The sequence below is a fragment of the Sarcophilus harrisii genome, chromosome 4, assembly GCF_902635505.1.
Source record: "Sarcophilus harrisii chromosome 4, mSarHar1.11, whole genome shotgun sequence".
Taxonomy (NCBI): domain Eukaryota; kingdom Metazoa; phylum Chordata; class Mammalia; order Dasyuromorphia; family Dasyuridae; genus Sarcophilus; species Sarcophilus harrisii.
In genome coordinates, this window is record NC_045429.1 from 97,389,641 (window position 1) to 97,406,849 (window position 17,209).

A 17,209-nucleotide genomic window follows, 5' to 3' on the forward strand; every position below is an offset into this window, starting at 1 on the left:
TTCACACAAAGTCAGATCTAATCAATTGGAAGAATATCAAGTATTCATGAGTAGACCAAGCTAATATAATAAAAATAACAGTTCTACCTAAATCTACTTATTTGGTACCACACCAATCAAATTCCCAAGAAATTATTTTACAAAGCTAGAAAAAGTAGTAACATAGTTCATCAGGAAGAACAAAAGGTCAAGAATTTCAAGGGAATTAATTTTTAAAATGCAAATGAAGGTGACCTAGCTGTACCAGACCTAAAACTATATTATAAAGCAGTGGTTATCAAAACCATTTGGTACAGGCTAAAAAATAAAGTGGAATCAGTGGAATAGGTTAGGTTCACAAAAAATCTTTTCAGAGTAGAATCTGTTTCCCTTAGATTAGTCCTATTTTCTTTTAACTTTATTATTTTTTTTTTCTGATATTGACTTAATCTCTTTTCCATATTAAGTACTTGTCACTAAGCAGCACAGTTTTATGCTTAGAAATGTATGTGAATCTTTCAGGTCATAATTATTTTCTTTGTTCTTTTCTATTGGTTGCAGGGAGATAGTTGTCCATTCCGGCACTGTGAAGCTGCCTTAGGAAATGAGACTGTCTGCACATTGTGGCAGGAAGGGCGCTGTTTTCGACAAGTCTGCAGGTTCCGACATATGGAAATTGATGTAAGTGGTCAGTCAAGTTTAATGACATTGCTTCATCAGTAGCCTGAGACCAAAACCACTGGAACAATTAAAAATTTTAATTTCTTTTGCTTTGTGTAAGCTTGATGATTAAGAGAGAGAGTTGGACAAATTGGCATATCCTTTTATGAACAGGTAGACTTTTCATACTTATCAAGGTTAAGGTTAAATATCACATATTGTAAAACACAGCAGGATTCACTACAGCAGGCAACCTGTATTTAGAAAGTTTATTTCCAAGAGAGAGGGAAAGTCTCTTAAACCAAAGGCCTCAGGAGTGAGAAAAATTAACATTAGATCCTAAACTGGGACACTGAATTTCTGTAGCCTTAAAACAAGAGGCAATTAGGTAATTGCTATTATCATTATATATAAAATAGCAATCATTATAATACCATTTGAGAATTTCAAAAAAATAATTGCTCATTGTCTTTACAGTCTTTGCAGGTAAAAATATCTGACCTTTTTGTGTATATAGTTTTTAGGGGAGGAGAACTTTATTAAAAGCTCTAAAATAGGAGCAGCTAGGTGACTCAATGGATAGAGCACCAGCCCTAAAGTCAGGAGGACCTGAGGTCAAATCTGGTCTCAGACACTTAACACTTCCTGGCTGTGTGATCCTGGGCAAGTCACCCCCAATTGCCTCAGCAAAAAAAAAAAAGGCTCTAAAATATTTAGCACTATATTTTTTAGTGTATCTGAGAGTCTTCATAAAATTAACAGTCAGTATTTCATTATTTTCTTTCCTCCTTTAACAATTAAAATAATATTACTGATAATATTTTTAAATTGCTATAATTTCCGAGAAGCTTAGACCTTGAGCTGTTCTCTATTTGTTTTGTCTAGATTTGTGGTTGTAACCCAGTGACGAATCTTCCTTTATCAGAGCAGAACAACAACTTTTTTTGTAACTTATACTTTTAGGGAGATGTCCAGTACAGTAAGAAGTTAAGTGGCTTGCACGGGGTCATATCACTAGCAAGTGGCAGAACTGAATTTGAATCAGTCAGCTGAACCAGAACTAGCCTGTAATCTGTGGGTGTCCAGAGCAGCACAAAAGCAGGCTAGAAATAAGAGAGTCAAGACACAAACTGAAATGTAATTAATTTAACAGTGAGGAAAGTAAAATTTGCAGGTGGAAGTTCACTTCCTATTGATTCTTGAAAGGGGTTGACCCACAAGACAATCATTCTAGGATCTTGAAATGGTTTTCATGATTAGCATTTCTTGGGACAAATACAGATGTTCTTGGGTCCTGTGGGAACAGCCCATTGTACCAAGTTTTGGAGAGTTGTGGCCAGAGCACAGAACCAGAGTTCTCTAAATGTACAGTATAGTACCTATCAATGACAAAGAAGAGAGATTGTGAACAAGTGATGGACCACTCTGGGAAATCAGGGGAGCTGAATCCCTCAGTGAACATCTGGCACTGGTCCAGGCAGTAAACCTTGTCAGAGAGTGATATCCAGAGTGCAAAGGATTATTGTTACACTAAGCTTAGGACACAATCTTGATGGGCCTAAGCTCTGAGAAACAAGGTATTTCCAAAATATTTTGACAAATCCCAATTCTTTGGTTTCAAAATACACTATTTTTTTTTTAACTAATTGTGTTTTTGGTTCTAAATTCTTTTCTCCCTTTTCTCCTTTCTCTGCCCATTGAGAAAGAAAGAAAAATTAAAATGCATTATGGATAAGGATAGTCGTGCAAAATGAGAAAGAGAGAAGGAGGGAGAAGAAGAGGAGGAAAAAGAAGGGAGGAAGAAGATGAGGAGGATCGAATTGTACTAAGTTGGTCTCCTGGTTCTGCTTGCTTTATTTTATATTGGTCCATATATATCTAATGGGGTTCTTCTAAAACCATCCCCCTTCATGACTTTTTATATCAAAATAGTATTTCATCACATTCACATACACAGCCTATTCAGCCATTCTCCATTCCAATACTATTTTCACATAAGTTGTGCTACCTTCCTTGACTCATAGATAGGAAAAGTAGATATGGAGAATGTTTTGGATATACTTGGGGAGAAGATGGAGTGTTATGGATTAAACAGTAATCTGAACTGGTCAGCTGGCCAAATTCATAGTAATTGTAAAGGGTTCAATGTTAACCTGGCAGGAAGTCTCCAGAGAAGCATTCTAGGAATGTCTGCTTTGTCCAGTGCCTTTGCTGTGTGTAAATGGGTAAAGATATAATATTCTTATCAGATTTATGGTTGACACAAAACTGAGAGGGGATAATTATTATACTGGATGATAGTCAAAATCCAAAAAGATCTTATCAGGCTAGAGCATTGAGCTGACTCTAATATAAATGTATGTACTTGAATACAAAAAAAAAATCAACTTCACAAATATAAGATAAGCTAGCATGGTTAGCAGTTTTGAAGAAAAAAATTTGGTACTTTGCAAGGCTACTAAAGTCAATAGTCTAATATGGCAGTTTAAAAAGTGAATGTGATCTTGGGCTATATCAAGAAAAGCACAGCTTCCAGAAATAGAGTGGTGAGAGTCCTCTTGTACCAACGTACAGTGTTGTCAGCCTTCATATGAACTATTCTGTTCGGTTCTGAGCACCATAATCTAGAAAAGACATTGATAAGCTAGAGACTATTTAAAGGATGGTAACTGGAATAGTTAGACCTGTGTCTTAGTGTTGTATGAAGATCATTTGAAGGCAATGAGAATGTTTGGCCTGGAAAAGAAAAAACTCTGAGGGACATGTTTGCCTACTTTAAGTATTTGAAGAGAAATTATTTGGAGGAGGGATTAGCTGTGTTCTGTTTAACTCCTGGGGAGAGAACCAAGAGAGATTGGTGGCAGTTGTGCAGTTTTAGGCTGCATGTCAGAAAAAAATGAACAATTAGAGCTTTCTGTGAGTGAAATTAGCTTCCTTGAAATATGGTAAGTTTCCCTTCCTTGAAGATCTACAGACAGAGGCTATATATTTAGTTCTTGTCATATCAAGATAGGATAATCCCATTTCATATTTTGGTTTATCTCCTGATTTTTTTTTTTTAATCCACAGAAAAAGCGGAGTGAGATTCCATGCTACTGGGAAAACCAGCCAATGGGATGTCAAAAATTAAATTGTGCATTTCATCACAACAGGGGACGCTATGTTGAAGGCCTTTTCCTACCTCCAAGCAAAAGTAAGTTCTGTTTTTATTTTAAATCATTTCATATATTTTTAGTTACTCTTACATTTTCTGTGCTGGATTTATTATACCCATAAAGACTTTCAAAAGAAGTTTGAATTTATCAACCCCTAACTTCAATTCAAGTCAATAAATACTTATCAAATGCCAATTATGTGCAAGTCACTGTACTAGGTTTTAGGGACACAAAGACAAAAGTAAGAAATCTTTTCTGGGGGGAGAATTTGTCCCCTTTTTTTATTTGTACTGCTGCTATCTTAACATAAGTCCTATTGCCACTCAGATTACTAATAGACCTCATTTCTACTGTCTCCTTTTTCTCACAGTAGATTTTACTTCTTTCTATATATACTTGATCATGTCACAATCTCCACTTGACTTGTGCTTTTCACTGTTCTTTCAATGCCCTTCCCTTCCATTGGCCAATCTTTAAAAATTCAGTCAGATACTATGTCAACAATTCACCAGTTTTTCCTACTCTTACTTTTCTCTCTTCTCTCTCCCAAATTGATATAACTTTCACTTTGTTTGCTTCCTCATTTATATACTAATATTTAAAAAAAAAATAATTATCTGTGTGAGTTTTTCCCAAGTGGATAATAAGCTCCCTAAAAACTAGGATTTTGTTCTATCTAAATTATGTATTTTTCCGAGCACTTAGCACTGTGTTCTACTAATTAGTAAGTACTTAGTAAACATTTGCTGAATTGATTTGACTTGAATTTTAAATCTATTTAATAAAAATTAAGTCCACAATAATCTGTTGCTTAGTAGTTAAATGTAATATAGATTTTGAAGTGTTATCTACCATATTGTTTTTTTGCTGCTGCTTTTTAACAAAAGTTCTGATTTTTAGAATGCATAAAATTGTTTATTAAGAATTAGTAAATGCACTTATTCAGCCATGTCTTCAATCCAGTACATATTTGTAATTACTCTTATGGAATATGGGAAATTACAAAATAGGAGGAGGAGCATATATTCTAACAAGAGACTAAAAAGGTCTTAAGAAAATTTTATGAAAATTTACTGAATCTAGTATGTATAGACAAAGCAATTTGAGTTCTTTTATTCAATTATTGTTGACTTACTGATGCCTTTTCACTTTTAGCTATTTTACCCATTGTGCCTGAGTCACCAGATGAAGAGGTGAAAGCTAATCAGCTCTCAATGCAGCAGAACAAACTATCAGTCCAGTCTAACCCTTCCCCCCAGCTTAGAGGTGTAATGAAAGTGGAAAGTTCAGAAAATGTTCCCAGTCCCACACATCCTCCAGTTGTAATCAATGCTGCAGATGATGATGAAGATGATGATGGTAAGTGTCAAGTTTATTTCAGAAATTCAGAACTAGGAACTCAACTAAAAGTTACTCGGTGAACTAGCAAAGAAGCTATGAGTCTTCATTTTAAATTTTGTTTGATTTTGTTTTTTAGATCAGTTTTCTGAAGAAGGAGATGAAACTAAAACACCTATTTTGCAACCAGCTCCTGAAGTCCATAATGGATTGCGCATAACTGGTGCTCGGAAACCTGGGGTCAGCTTAAAGCAAGGTAAGAGCAGGTTTTAAATGCTGGTCCTTAACCCCAGAGGTTCCTATTCTTTTTTGTTTTATGGATCCTTTGCCGATATAATATTTTAAAAGAACATAAAATATATAGCACTACTAAGGAAAACAATTATATTAAAATAAAGTTATTCTGGAAATTGAATGGATGCCCATCAATTGGAGAATGTCTGGGTAAATTGTGTTATATGAATGTTATGGAATCTTATTATTCTGTAAGAAATAACTGACAGGATGAATACAGAGAGGCTTGGAGAGACTTACATGAACTGATGCTAAGTGAAATGAGCAGAACCAGGAGAATAGTTATACACTTCAACAATAATACTATATGAGGATCACTTCTGATGGAGGTGGCTCTCTTCAACAATGAGAGGATCCAAATCAGTTCCAATTGATTAGTAATGAACAGAACCAGCTATACCCAATGAAAGAACACTGGAAAATGAGTGTGGACCACAACATAACATTTACACTCTTTCTGTTAATTCTTTGTTTGCATTTTTGTTTTTCTTCCCAGGTTATTTTTAACTTCTTTCTAAATCCGATTTTTCTTGTTTGGCAAGACAACTATATAAATATATATACATATATTGTATTTAACATATTTAACATGTATGGGGCTACCTGCCGTCTAGGGGAGGGGGGTGTGGAGAGAAGGAGGAGAAAAGTTGGAACAGAAGTTTTTGCAAGGGTCAGTGCTGAAAAATTACCCATGCATATGTTTTGTCAATAAAAAGTTATAATTTTTAAAAAAATAAGTTAGCTTTTACAATAAAAATTAATTAATTAAAATAAAGTTATTAAAATATTTTTAAATCAAATTCTTGGCCTTCTGATTATAAACTTCTGCTCTTACTCATATGCCTTAATAGAAATAGTCACTAATTCCTGACCATTTTTAATAAAGTTCCTGTTAGCATATGTTACTGTACCCTTAACAGGGAAATATCCTAGCCAAATGTTCTAGACAATAGCTATTACCCTGCCTCTTTATTATTTCATTTCCTCATAAATCCTCTTTTGGCTTTGTAGGTGATAATTTGAATTTTGGAATAAAAACTCTTGAAGAAATCAAGTCAAAGAAAATGAAGGAAAAATCTAAGAAGCAAGGAGGTAAAGCTTGTGAGAACTTTTGACAAAAGATGTTGTCTTAATCTTAGAGAACAATAATTTTCTGAAAATAAGAACTAAAATGAATAACTTGTTTTTGTGACTTTTTTTTTCTGGAAAGATCAGTTTTGTTTTAAAGCTAATGATTACCTTACACATTTAATCTCATTCTATTGATCCACAAATAATAGGAACTAATGGAAAGACTTTTCATCATTTAACAAGATTTCAAAGAAAAACAAATGAAAAAACCAACATAAAAATTGGAAAATTTGACTGTGTCATTCCTCAGTTTCATAATAGAATGGTCACCAATTATCATCATAAAAATAACAATGTCTAGTAGTTATATAGAACTTAAGATTTGCAAAGTGCTTTACACGTATTTGATTCTCTTGATAACCCTGGAAGATAGGTGCTCTTATTACCATGTACAGGTGAAACTAAGACAGATTAATTGACTTGCCCAGGGTCATGCAGATAGTAAGTGTCTGAGTCATGATTTGAACTATTACTAAATTTTCAAATGTCTTGACATTTTCTTAGAAATTTATACTCTATCATGGTTAGATTTTTGGATCTACTAATCTATATGCAGAATTCAGGTCTGAAAAGTTTTGTTTGACACACATGACTATGAGGAAGAAATAAGACTTGGCTATTTAGGCTAGTAACAAAACAAAAAAAAATGAGGTTGTCTGTGGGGTAATTTTTACAATGTTTGCCAAATAAGTAAAAACAGATTAAAATTGGAGTGGTTTAGATTTAGTATTCTTGCTTTTTCTTTTTAAATAGTGTATCAGTTTTATAGTAACACTTTGAATTTTGTTAGTATCTTTTTCTGTATAGAGTATATTCTTTCAATTATTTTCAAAGTATCCCAAGGAAGAAGAAAGCCAGGATAATTATCCTTATTTGATTAAGAAGGGAATCTTATAGTAGATATAGAATTAATTTGCCCATAGTTATGGGATAGTTTGATGCCAGATATGGAATAAAACCTGTAACTTCCTCATCTTAGTCCATTATTAGCTCTTCTATATAAACAGTATGTCCTCCAACCAACATTTAGAGTTATGGATTACAAAATAAACGTTAACTTTAAAATTGTCACATGCTAGCAAAAATAACACTTTTTAATAGAATATTTAGCACTGAAAGGTGCTATATATAAGCACTGAAAGATAATACAGGTTATCTAGTTCAACACTCTCAATTTACAGATAAGAAAACTGAGGTCCTGAAAGTTTAAAATGAATTGCTCAGGGTAACACAGCTATTAAGTAACAGGATAGAACTCAAATCTAAATCTAATAATTCCAAAGCCAGCACTGGTTTCTCTTTTCTGGATTGCTAAATAATTTTCTTGGTTCTATAAACACCCAGTTTTGTAGACAAAACCAGTCATTTCAGGGACCCAGGAATAAATTACTAAATTTTTAAAGATCTACTATGAGGGACTTAAAAGTCTTAAATCTTAAAAATACTTTGTTTTCCATAACTGGTTTTTGTTTTTTCCTTTATTCAGAAGGGCCTTCAGGAGCATCTGCTCACTTACTTCAACCACAGCCCATTCCAGGTCCTGAGAAAGAGAATGTCAGAACTGTGGTGAGGACAGTGACCCTATCCAACAAACAAGGTGAGGTGTAAGAAGGGTTGGGATTTATCACTGCCCTGCTTATACAACTAGTGGAGCACAAATAAGGGGATATACCACCTTTGTCTATGTTGAAGGTTCTGCAGATAGAAAGATGTTGATGATTTTGAGTATGTTGGTATTTTTTGAGCTTTGCATGCTTACATGCTGCATTCATTCCTTCATTCAAATAAGGATTATCTACCATATACAAAACACTGAGATATGTAGAATGGTCCCTGACCACAAAAGAGTTGTTTTTTTGTTTTGTTTTGGGTTTTTTTGCTGAGACAATTGGGGTTAAGAGACTTGCCCAGGGTCACACAGCTAGGAAATGTTATCTAGCTGCTCCCCACAAAAGAGTTTAAAACTAAATGGGAGAGATAAGATTAGTATGCAAATCACTACAATAAGAGGCAGTAACAAATAAGTAAGTGTAGTGCAAAGTACAATAAGAATTCATAAGAAAGAGAAATCAATTTTTATTGGTCTGGTAGGGAAGATTTTATGGAAGATGAATATTTGATCTGGGCCTTATAGGATGGAAAGATAGCAATGAGAGAGGGGAGACCATTGCTGCCAAAGAGTATGACATAGCTTTTCTTTCAGAAAGTTAGCCCCATTAAGTCAGGTGTTATATTATTATTTCTGATATATTATTTCTGGTTATATATTATTGTTGGTGTAATATCTGCCAACCAATATAAATACATATGTGGAATGCAGTTTCAGACATTTGCTTTTTAATTTAATTTACTAAATAATTAAATGGTTGCTAGGACCTGAAGATACAAAGGTACCTTTCCCTCACAGCACCTTCCCTCAAGAACTTTAATCTGATAGGAGGGGTGAGAGATGCACAAGTGCTATAAAATAACATATTTTAAAAAGTGTAAATATAAATTAGAAAATGGATATGTTACTGGGAAATGTTAAATAGAGCATCTTGGGAAAGTCAAGGAAAGAAAAATTGTTTTTATCTGATAGAAAGGAGGGATTAGAGGGGATCTCATTGTCTTGAAGCAGAAAGCACTTTCCTTGAGGAAAGACAGTTGAGGAGGAGGGATTCAGTTCAATAGAGAGTAAGTGTATATTAAAATATTAAGAATATAAACTTGACCACTATATATAAGATCCTGGAAATACAAATAGAAAAATGAAAAGAAACCTGTTCCCAAGGAGCTTAAATTCTATTTGGAATATAAAGTAACAACATAAATATAATACAGGCTACGAAAGTGAGGAGAACAAATGAGAGAGCTACTCTAGAAATATATGAGTATGGAGAAAGCATACAGGTAGGAATAGGGTGGGAAGGAATTGAGCAAAGCTTCATGGAGAAGGTATTACAGGAATTGAACCTTAAAGAAAATATAAGAATTCTGAAAGAGATGAAGGGATAACATAATCCATATGAGAACTGACTTATAGAAATGCACAAAGGTAGGATATGGCATGTTGAATTCAAGGAGCAACAAAGTGCATAATGTGGCTGGTAATGTGAAATTAGGTTGAAAATGCAGGTTGAAGCCAGGGTTTATATTATTTCTAGAGGTAGTGGGGAGCTACCAGTGGTTTTTTGAACAAGGGAGTAAAATGGGCAGGCCCCTCTCCTAGGAAGATTGTATGAAAGATGACATGACCAGCATATCACCAATAGGTAAGCAGTTTCAGGCAGTCAAGGAAACAAAAATTGTAATGTCCAGGCTAGCTTTCTGGAGGTCCTCTGGACGGGCTTTGGTCTCAGCAGGATAGTCACCACCAGGATGGTCAGGAACAGAGTCTGAAGTCTTTATTGTCTTCACAGAATGTGTCTGCTACAATCTGTCTCTTTCACAATCTGTTCACTCTGACTGACTGTGTCCTCAGTTCTCTCAGTCCTTAAATACCCTATTACAATTATATTATTACAGCATACTGAGTATGTTTGAACTAGAGAACCATTACATAACCATACTAAGAGTATATGTAAACTAGAGAGCCATCATCTTATCAATCACACTGAGTTAACACCTTGTTGTAAGTATCCTTGTTTCAAGTATACTTCTCCAGAGTTCTGGCCCTCTACAAAAAAATTAAAAACGAACCTCAGTCTTTCACATAACTTTCTTCTGCTTCTATAGTGAAGGTGGTAGAGTAGCAGTGAAGGGTAATACTAAGAACCACATCATTTTTAGACTGTCAACAAACTTTAGTTAGACTTTGCCCTTTAATATGACATCCCTGTCCAATGACTGGACATAATGCCAAAATTACTGAATCATATCATTGTTAACGTTATTTACATAAGCAAAACCTGAAGAAAGAAGGAAGTTGCAACTAAATGAATATATTACAGATATTCCCTGTAGAGGAAGTTGAATTGAGTATTATAGTGTGCCCAAAAACTACATGATGAAGAGATTTCAAAGAACCAATTCATGAGGGGATAGAGCACATACTTGGTCTAGGGCAGTAACAGCATCCATGGTGAAGTTTCTTCATGTGTTTTTCTGCTACCTAGTAATATATTTTATGGCCCAATTCCCTCCTCAGAAGTGACTGAGGGATTCCGTGGGCAGCGCATACTTTTTTGAAACCTTATGAGTTCTTGATTAATGATAATCTTTTCTCTTTCTTTCCCTGGAGTCAATCAACAAGTAGTTCTTAAGCAGCATGCAGTGTTCAGGCACTATGCGAAATGCTAAGGATACAGAAAAAAGGGAAAAAACTCACTCTGCTTGCCTTCAAGGAGCTTACATTTTAAATAGGAGAGGCATGTTAATTACTAGGTGCATATTACATATAGAGAGCATAGATGGAAGGCAATTTCAGAAAAAGGCATTAGTAGATTAGATGGAGAGGATAGAAAAGGCTTCTTGTAGATGGTGAGATTTGAGCTCAATCTTGAAAAAAGTCAGGGAAACAGAGGTATAGATGTAGGACATTCTAGGAATGAAGGACAAGCCAGTGCAAAGGCACAGGGATGGGAAATGAATCACCATGTGATAAAAATAGCAGGTAGATCAGTAGAGCTGATTATGGAGGGAATTAAATTGCAAGACTAGAAGGGAGGAAGGGCCAGGTTTTGAAGAGATTTAAGTTCCAATTTATATTTGATCCTGACATTAATAGGGAACCACAAAAGTTTGAGTAGGGTAATGACATGGTCAGACTTGTACTTTAGGAAAATCATTCCACAGCTAAGTGGAAGATGAACAAAATGGAATGAAAGTAGAAATAGGAATATTTATTAAAAAGCTATTATAATGGTCTATTTAAGAGGTGTTAAGAGCTTGTACTTAGGGAGTAGATATGTGAAAGAAAAGAAGGGATTCTACATGAGAAGTGTTATAGAAGGTAGAAAGGACAAGATTTAGCAATAGGTTGAATAGGTGAGCTGAATGAGAATAAGGAGTTGATGATAACCTCAGTATTTCAAACCTGTGATTGGAAGCATAATAGTGCCCTCCACAGAAATTGAAAAGAGATGCTTTATTTATTTGTAGTTTACAAAACTTGAAGGGGTGGTGGTAACATGAATTGTGGCTAGAAAGATAGATTAGCACCTGGTTGCAGGGATCCTTGAATTCCAGGTAGGAAGTTTCCGTTTTATTCAGTACACAGTGTTTTTCAGCAGAGGAATGACATGGTCATACCTATACATTTTGGCAGTGGTATGAAAGATGAATAAAAGAGAAGGCAGTCTAATAATGACAGGAAGACCTAAGGCCATTAGTCCAGGAGATGAGAAGTGTCTGAGCTAGGGTTATGGCTTTTGAGTTGAAGGGATACATATGAGAAACATGTATCAATCAAAAAGTGTCTGCTATATGCTAGGTTTTCTATTAGACACCAAGAATAAAATAGAAATGCAACGATCTCTGTATTAAAGGAGTTTCCATTCTATTAGAGGAAATAACAGCTATACACTGAAATGCCAATATATATAGAAATAAATACAAAGCATTTTCAAAAACGAGATGGGTTATATGGCATATTTCACTCTTGGATAATTCTTATGTATTAGAAAATTTTTCCTTATAGTAAGTGTAAGTTTGTCTTTTTGCAGCTTGTATCCAGTGTTTTAGCTCTATTCCCCCTGGAAACTACTTTAATATATCTTCCTTGTGATAGCCCTTCAAACATTTAGAAATAAATCTAACTTCCTTTCTGCCCAAGTCTTTTTTTTTTCCACTCTAAAAATATTTGATTGTTTTAGCCAGTTCTCATTTGGCATGAGCTCAAGGCCATTACACTATTCTGGTTTGCTATCCTCTTAACTCTCTCCGTTTTATTAATGTCTTCCCTGAAATGTGGCCCCAGAATGAAACATAATATTCTTATGTGGTGTTGGCAAAGCAGAGATTTATCTGCCTTCTCTCTCTGTCTCTCTGTCTCTCTTTCTTTCTCACTCTCCTCTATACACCCTGATTCAAACACTCTGACTCAGTGCAACCTAAGGTTATTTTAGCTTTGTTGACTTCCATACCACATTATTGATTCATATTAAATTAGCAGTTCAATAAAATTCCCTTATTTCTTTCACATAGAATTCTATATATTCATGCCTTTTCCATTTTATGCTTGTGAAGTTGTTTGGGGGAAAGGTTAAAACTTTATATTTATCCCTTCAAATTCACCTTATTAAATGCAGTACAAAGTTCTAATTTGTTGAAATCTTTTTGGATTGTGGCTGGCATTCAGGTCATTATTATTTCTTCTTGCTTTGTCATTTGTAAATATGTTAAGCATGCCATTTAAGCTTTCATTCAAGTCATTCATAAATATGATAAATATTATAGGGTCAAACATAGATCCCTGAGACAAATCACTGGGAGATAAATTGATGTTTTTCATCACATTTTCCTAATTTTCCTACCTTTCTTTATTAAGACTTCTTTTCTTTGTTTCCTTGACCTCATTACAGTCTCATAAGCTTAGTGTTCCCTCAAATTCAGTCCTTGGCCCCTATCTTCTCTCTCTACATTCTCTTCCTTCACATTCTTATTCTCTCATGTCTTTGTTCTATAAATTCTGTATTGGTGGTCCAAACTATATATCTCTTGCCCTTACCTCTATATTTGACTTTTGATTCTTTTATACTACATCTTGAATAGGCAACTCACTATATCCAAAACAAAACAAAACAAAAAATTAATTAAATCTTTACCTCTAAACTTGTAACTCCTCCTGATTTCATTGTTTCTTCCAGTGACATAACAATTTATGTGGTTTTTCTTCCTCTCACATTTCCTCTTCAGTCTACTATCAAGTATAGCTGATGTTTTGATGCTTCAGTGAATTCATGATGACTTTTCCCTTCTTTGACCAGAGAATAGCCAATTCATCCTCTGCAATTTGTATCCATGCTCATCCATAGATCCTCTAAACAGGAGTTACTCATTGCACTGGAGGCCTTCATCTAGCCTTTTTTTTTTTGGGGGGGGGGGTGGACAAGTGGGGTACATTTTGCCAGCACCACTGTGGAACTTGAGTCTCTTATGTCTATGGTATCTCTTATCTGTTTCATTCTTTCTGTTCCCAGTGACATTATTCTAGACAGGCTTATTTAAGTCTTCATCTCTTCCAGGAGTTTTTAGTTCAATCTGTACCCAAACCATCACATCAGCTAAATAATATGTACAATGTTACATGACTGTAGTCCATCACCTCTGCAAAGAAGTTAGAGAGATAAATTGTCTTATCTCTTCTTCAGGGTCAAACTTGAAGGAACCGTGCCTTTGTAAAAATTTTGTGTCTCTTTCACTGCCTATCAAAAAAGTCTTTCCACAAGTATTTGTTGAAGATGCAAGTTTATTGCCTTAAGAGAAGAGGAAATGAATTGATGTTGGTTTACTTGACTCCTAACACTGCATTTTGTAGAGCATATATCATTATTGTTTCATGTTTACTATTTGTTGACCTCCAGGGTGTTATCATATAATATTTAATATGCTGAATTGTTTTTACTTATTTGAGACTTACAAAAAACTTTTGTTGTCTTGCACTCCTACTTCTGTCCATTTCCAAAAGTTGGGGGACCCAAGGAGAAAAGAGTAGCATATAATGTCAGATTTTTTTCAATATATTTATTGTTTCTGATTTTTTTTCTTTTTAAAATGTTGTTATAGGAACTAGCTCTTTTGGAAACTGAGGAATACAGGGGAATATCTAGATGATAAAAACACAAGACAAAAATTTATCTCTAGAATTGGAATCAGGAAAGACTTAGCTATAAATCCTTTTTTTTAGTACTTATTAGTTGTGTGACCATGGACTATGCATAAAACTTGAATTTCTGCTTTTCTCCTCTAAAAATTAGACTAATAACTGCAATATTTAACTCAGATTTGAATAAATCAAGTGAGAAATAGATCAAGTATGTCAGTACTTCAAAAAACCTTCAAGTACCATATAAATGCCAGCTTTTGTGTTATTATTTTGGGTATTAAGATGACTATTCTTTAATACTTTCTGGTTTATTGCCAAGTGCCTTGCATTCACCAAGCACTAATAGTGGTTAAGGATAGTAAATTTTAACCTATTTATTGTTTGTTATTTTAGGAGAAGAGCCTTTGGTGCGACTGAGTCTTACAGAAAGGCTAGGGAAGCGGAAGCTCTCAGGTAAGGACATATTGTTTGCAGATATAACAAGCTGTGATGTATTAGAAACAACTCAGTGTACCTTTCACACACAAAAATAAGTTATTGATGTTGCCCCACCAATCTTCTGTAACAGTTTTTAAGGACATTGTCACCAACTTTCCTTCTCCAATTTCTTTTTGCCCTATATTTGTTTTATCTTTTCAACAGTTTTATGAATTAAAGTTCATTTTGATTCTTAATAGTTCTTTTTAAAAAGCCCTGAGCTAAAAGATATTGAGTACTTTTTCTCTTTTTCTTCATTAAAGGAAAATTTTAAGGAACTTTTTTAGAATAAGGATAAAATTTAGATTTAATAAAAAATTTTTATGTAACAATTTTAGTTAGCTAAAAAGTATTAAAATTTAAACTTCCCATTTATTTATCAGTAAGTTCTCTTAACAGTTTTATTTGAAGAATAAAATTTAAAGTATTCCATTTTTTCCCCTGTCTTTTTTGAAAGACAATTAACCTACTTTCCATAACTACCCAAAAATAATATACTGCCTAAATTTGAAAAAACTCTCCTGATATCACAGGTTCCTTTCACACCATTTTAAATGGTGTTGCCATGGCAATTTAATAGTACCTGTGTAGGTGGTAGTAGTGATGTTTTTATGGACAAATCTTTGCTTTAGCATTTTAAATTACATATTTATGTGCTAAGTTCTCAAAGGATATGAAAAGATAATTGCAATTTTAGTGAAGTTTTTCCATTTTTGCTATTAGAAATATAAAGTTGTTTATAAAATTCTTTTGCAGGCAACCTAAAAATAGGTAGAATAGAGAAAGGAAATTGATATAAGCTCTTGGGAGTTAATAGTATCTACATTAGAGTTTTACTAGCTGTAGAGTCTTATACAAGTATATCTTTGGGAAAGTTTGGTCTTCGACAATCTGGAAAACAATTAAAATATTAGAAATTGCTATTTAAACAGCTTACACTAGGCAACATGGTGGTACTGGAAAGAGCTCCTGACCAGGAATCAGAAAGCATACATTTTGGTTTTGACTTTCTCCCAATTATTTAAACATTATCTCTCTGAGCTTTATCTTTCTTGATTGTAAAAGGAAAAGACATTCAATGATCTCTGAAGTTCCTTCTAGTTCTGAAGTTCTATAATCTTTTTGGTTGTTTGTGGTGTTACTTTGGTTACTGGAATTCACCTGTTAGCCAGTTAGAATTTTTGATACATTCTTAGTCTTGACTTTAGTTAACTTATGATTCCCATATTGAAGGTTATTCATATCTTGTTTTCTTCCATCCCACCATCTTACTCTGTGAAAATTTCATTACCTTCTCTGAGGTAGAGTTGTCCAGTTCCAAGGAAACTTCACTATTTATCATATAAACAGAAGAAAGGACACTAATTTTCATAGATTTGTTTGCTTTTTCTTATTCATGGTTTTTCTTTTTTAAAAAAATGATTTCAACTAAATTTATATTTTTCCTTTGATCTAAAAGGTGTTGACAGTGACCCTCCACTGAAGCGAAGCCTTGCTCAAAGGCTTGGGAAGAAAATTGAGTCTCCAGAAATGAATACTGATAAAACACCAAAGAAAGGTACTAATTTAATAAATTTTTAAAATTACTACACTCTTTACATTTGCCACTTGCTTTATTGGCACTTTGAGCTATCTGTGATTCCTCATCTGTTCAGGCAAACTAAGATGATGGGGTTTTAGGGCCATGTCATTCCCTTTCTATGATTTTTAAAATGAAAAAAAAAAAAAAATTCCTAAAGCCCATCACATAATTTGTTATTTAGCAATAATTTTTTAAAATTTATTTTCAAGAATATTCTAACATGTGATGTAGAAATAATTTTTCAGAGCCAAGTTATTGGGGTCAAGGACTAGAAAGGAGAGATTTTGAGAGAAAAGTAATAGATGGAGATGGCAAAGCCCCAGAGAAAGAGTACTGGTAGTAAGAGAAAAGTGTTGATTTCATTATGAAAATTGAAAAGGAACACATGAAATTCAATTAAATACCATAAAGAATCCTTAGTTTAATAATTCTGTGTAAATATCAGCAGATCTTTATCATATCTTTTATTATTTTATTCTTTTTATTTTTTATTTTTCAGTTCAAGTTTCTAAGTCTCTGAAGGAGAGATTAGGAATGCCAGCTGATCTAAATAGTATGGAGACAACAGGTAATGATTACTGAAACTGATTCCCATGTTTTTTAACCACCCCAAACAACATATATGTTTTCTCTGATTTGGTTGATTTCAGGTTAGAGATTAGATTTTTTTTTTAAAAAAACGACAGTCATCTTGATTCACTAATAATTCAGTTTTCATTTCCCTTCCCTTTTCTCTATTCCTCCACCTTCCCATTTCCAGTCATTGTTTTTCAAGTGTCAAATATTTTTTAATCTCTTTTCTATAAGAGGAGAGAATATCATTTCTAGTACCCAAACATCTAGTTT

At 33.9% G+C, this 17,209-nt stretch overlaps 1 protein-coding gene across 5 annotated transcripts in view; it reads left to right on the forward strand.

Annotated features, from left to right (window-relative positions):
• Positions 1-17,209, forward strand: part of ZC3H11A (zinc finger CCCH-type containing 11A) — a 35,957-nt gene that overhangs the window by 13,756 nt on the left and 4,992 nt on the right. For all 5 annotated transcript variants that reach the window (XM_031937183.1, XM_031937182.1, XM_031937179.1 and 2 more), the window contains 9 exons: positions 541-660; positions 3,709-3,832; positions 4,950-5,153; positions 5,272-5,388; positions 6,438-6,518; positions 8,044-8,154; positions 14,698-14,757; positions 16,241-16,339; positions 16,863-16,931. In XM_031937183.1, coding sequence (XP_031793043.1) covers positions 541-660; positions 3,709-3,832; positions 4,950-5,153; positions 5,272-5,388; positions 6,438-6,518; positions 8,044-8,154; positions 14,698-14,757; positions 16,241-16,339; positions 16,863-16,931 — 985 coding nt within the window. The remainder of the gene's footprint in view (positions 1-540; positions 661-3,708; positions 3,833-4,949; positions 5,154-5,271; positions 5,389-6,437; positions 6,519-8,043; positions 8,155-14,697; positions 14,758-16,240; positions 16,340-16,862; positions 16,932-17,209) is intronic.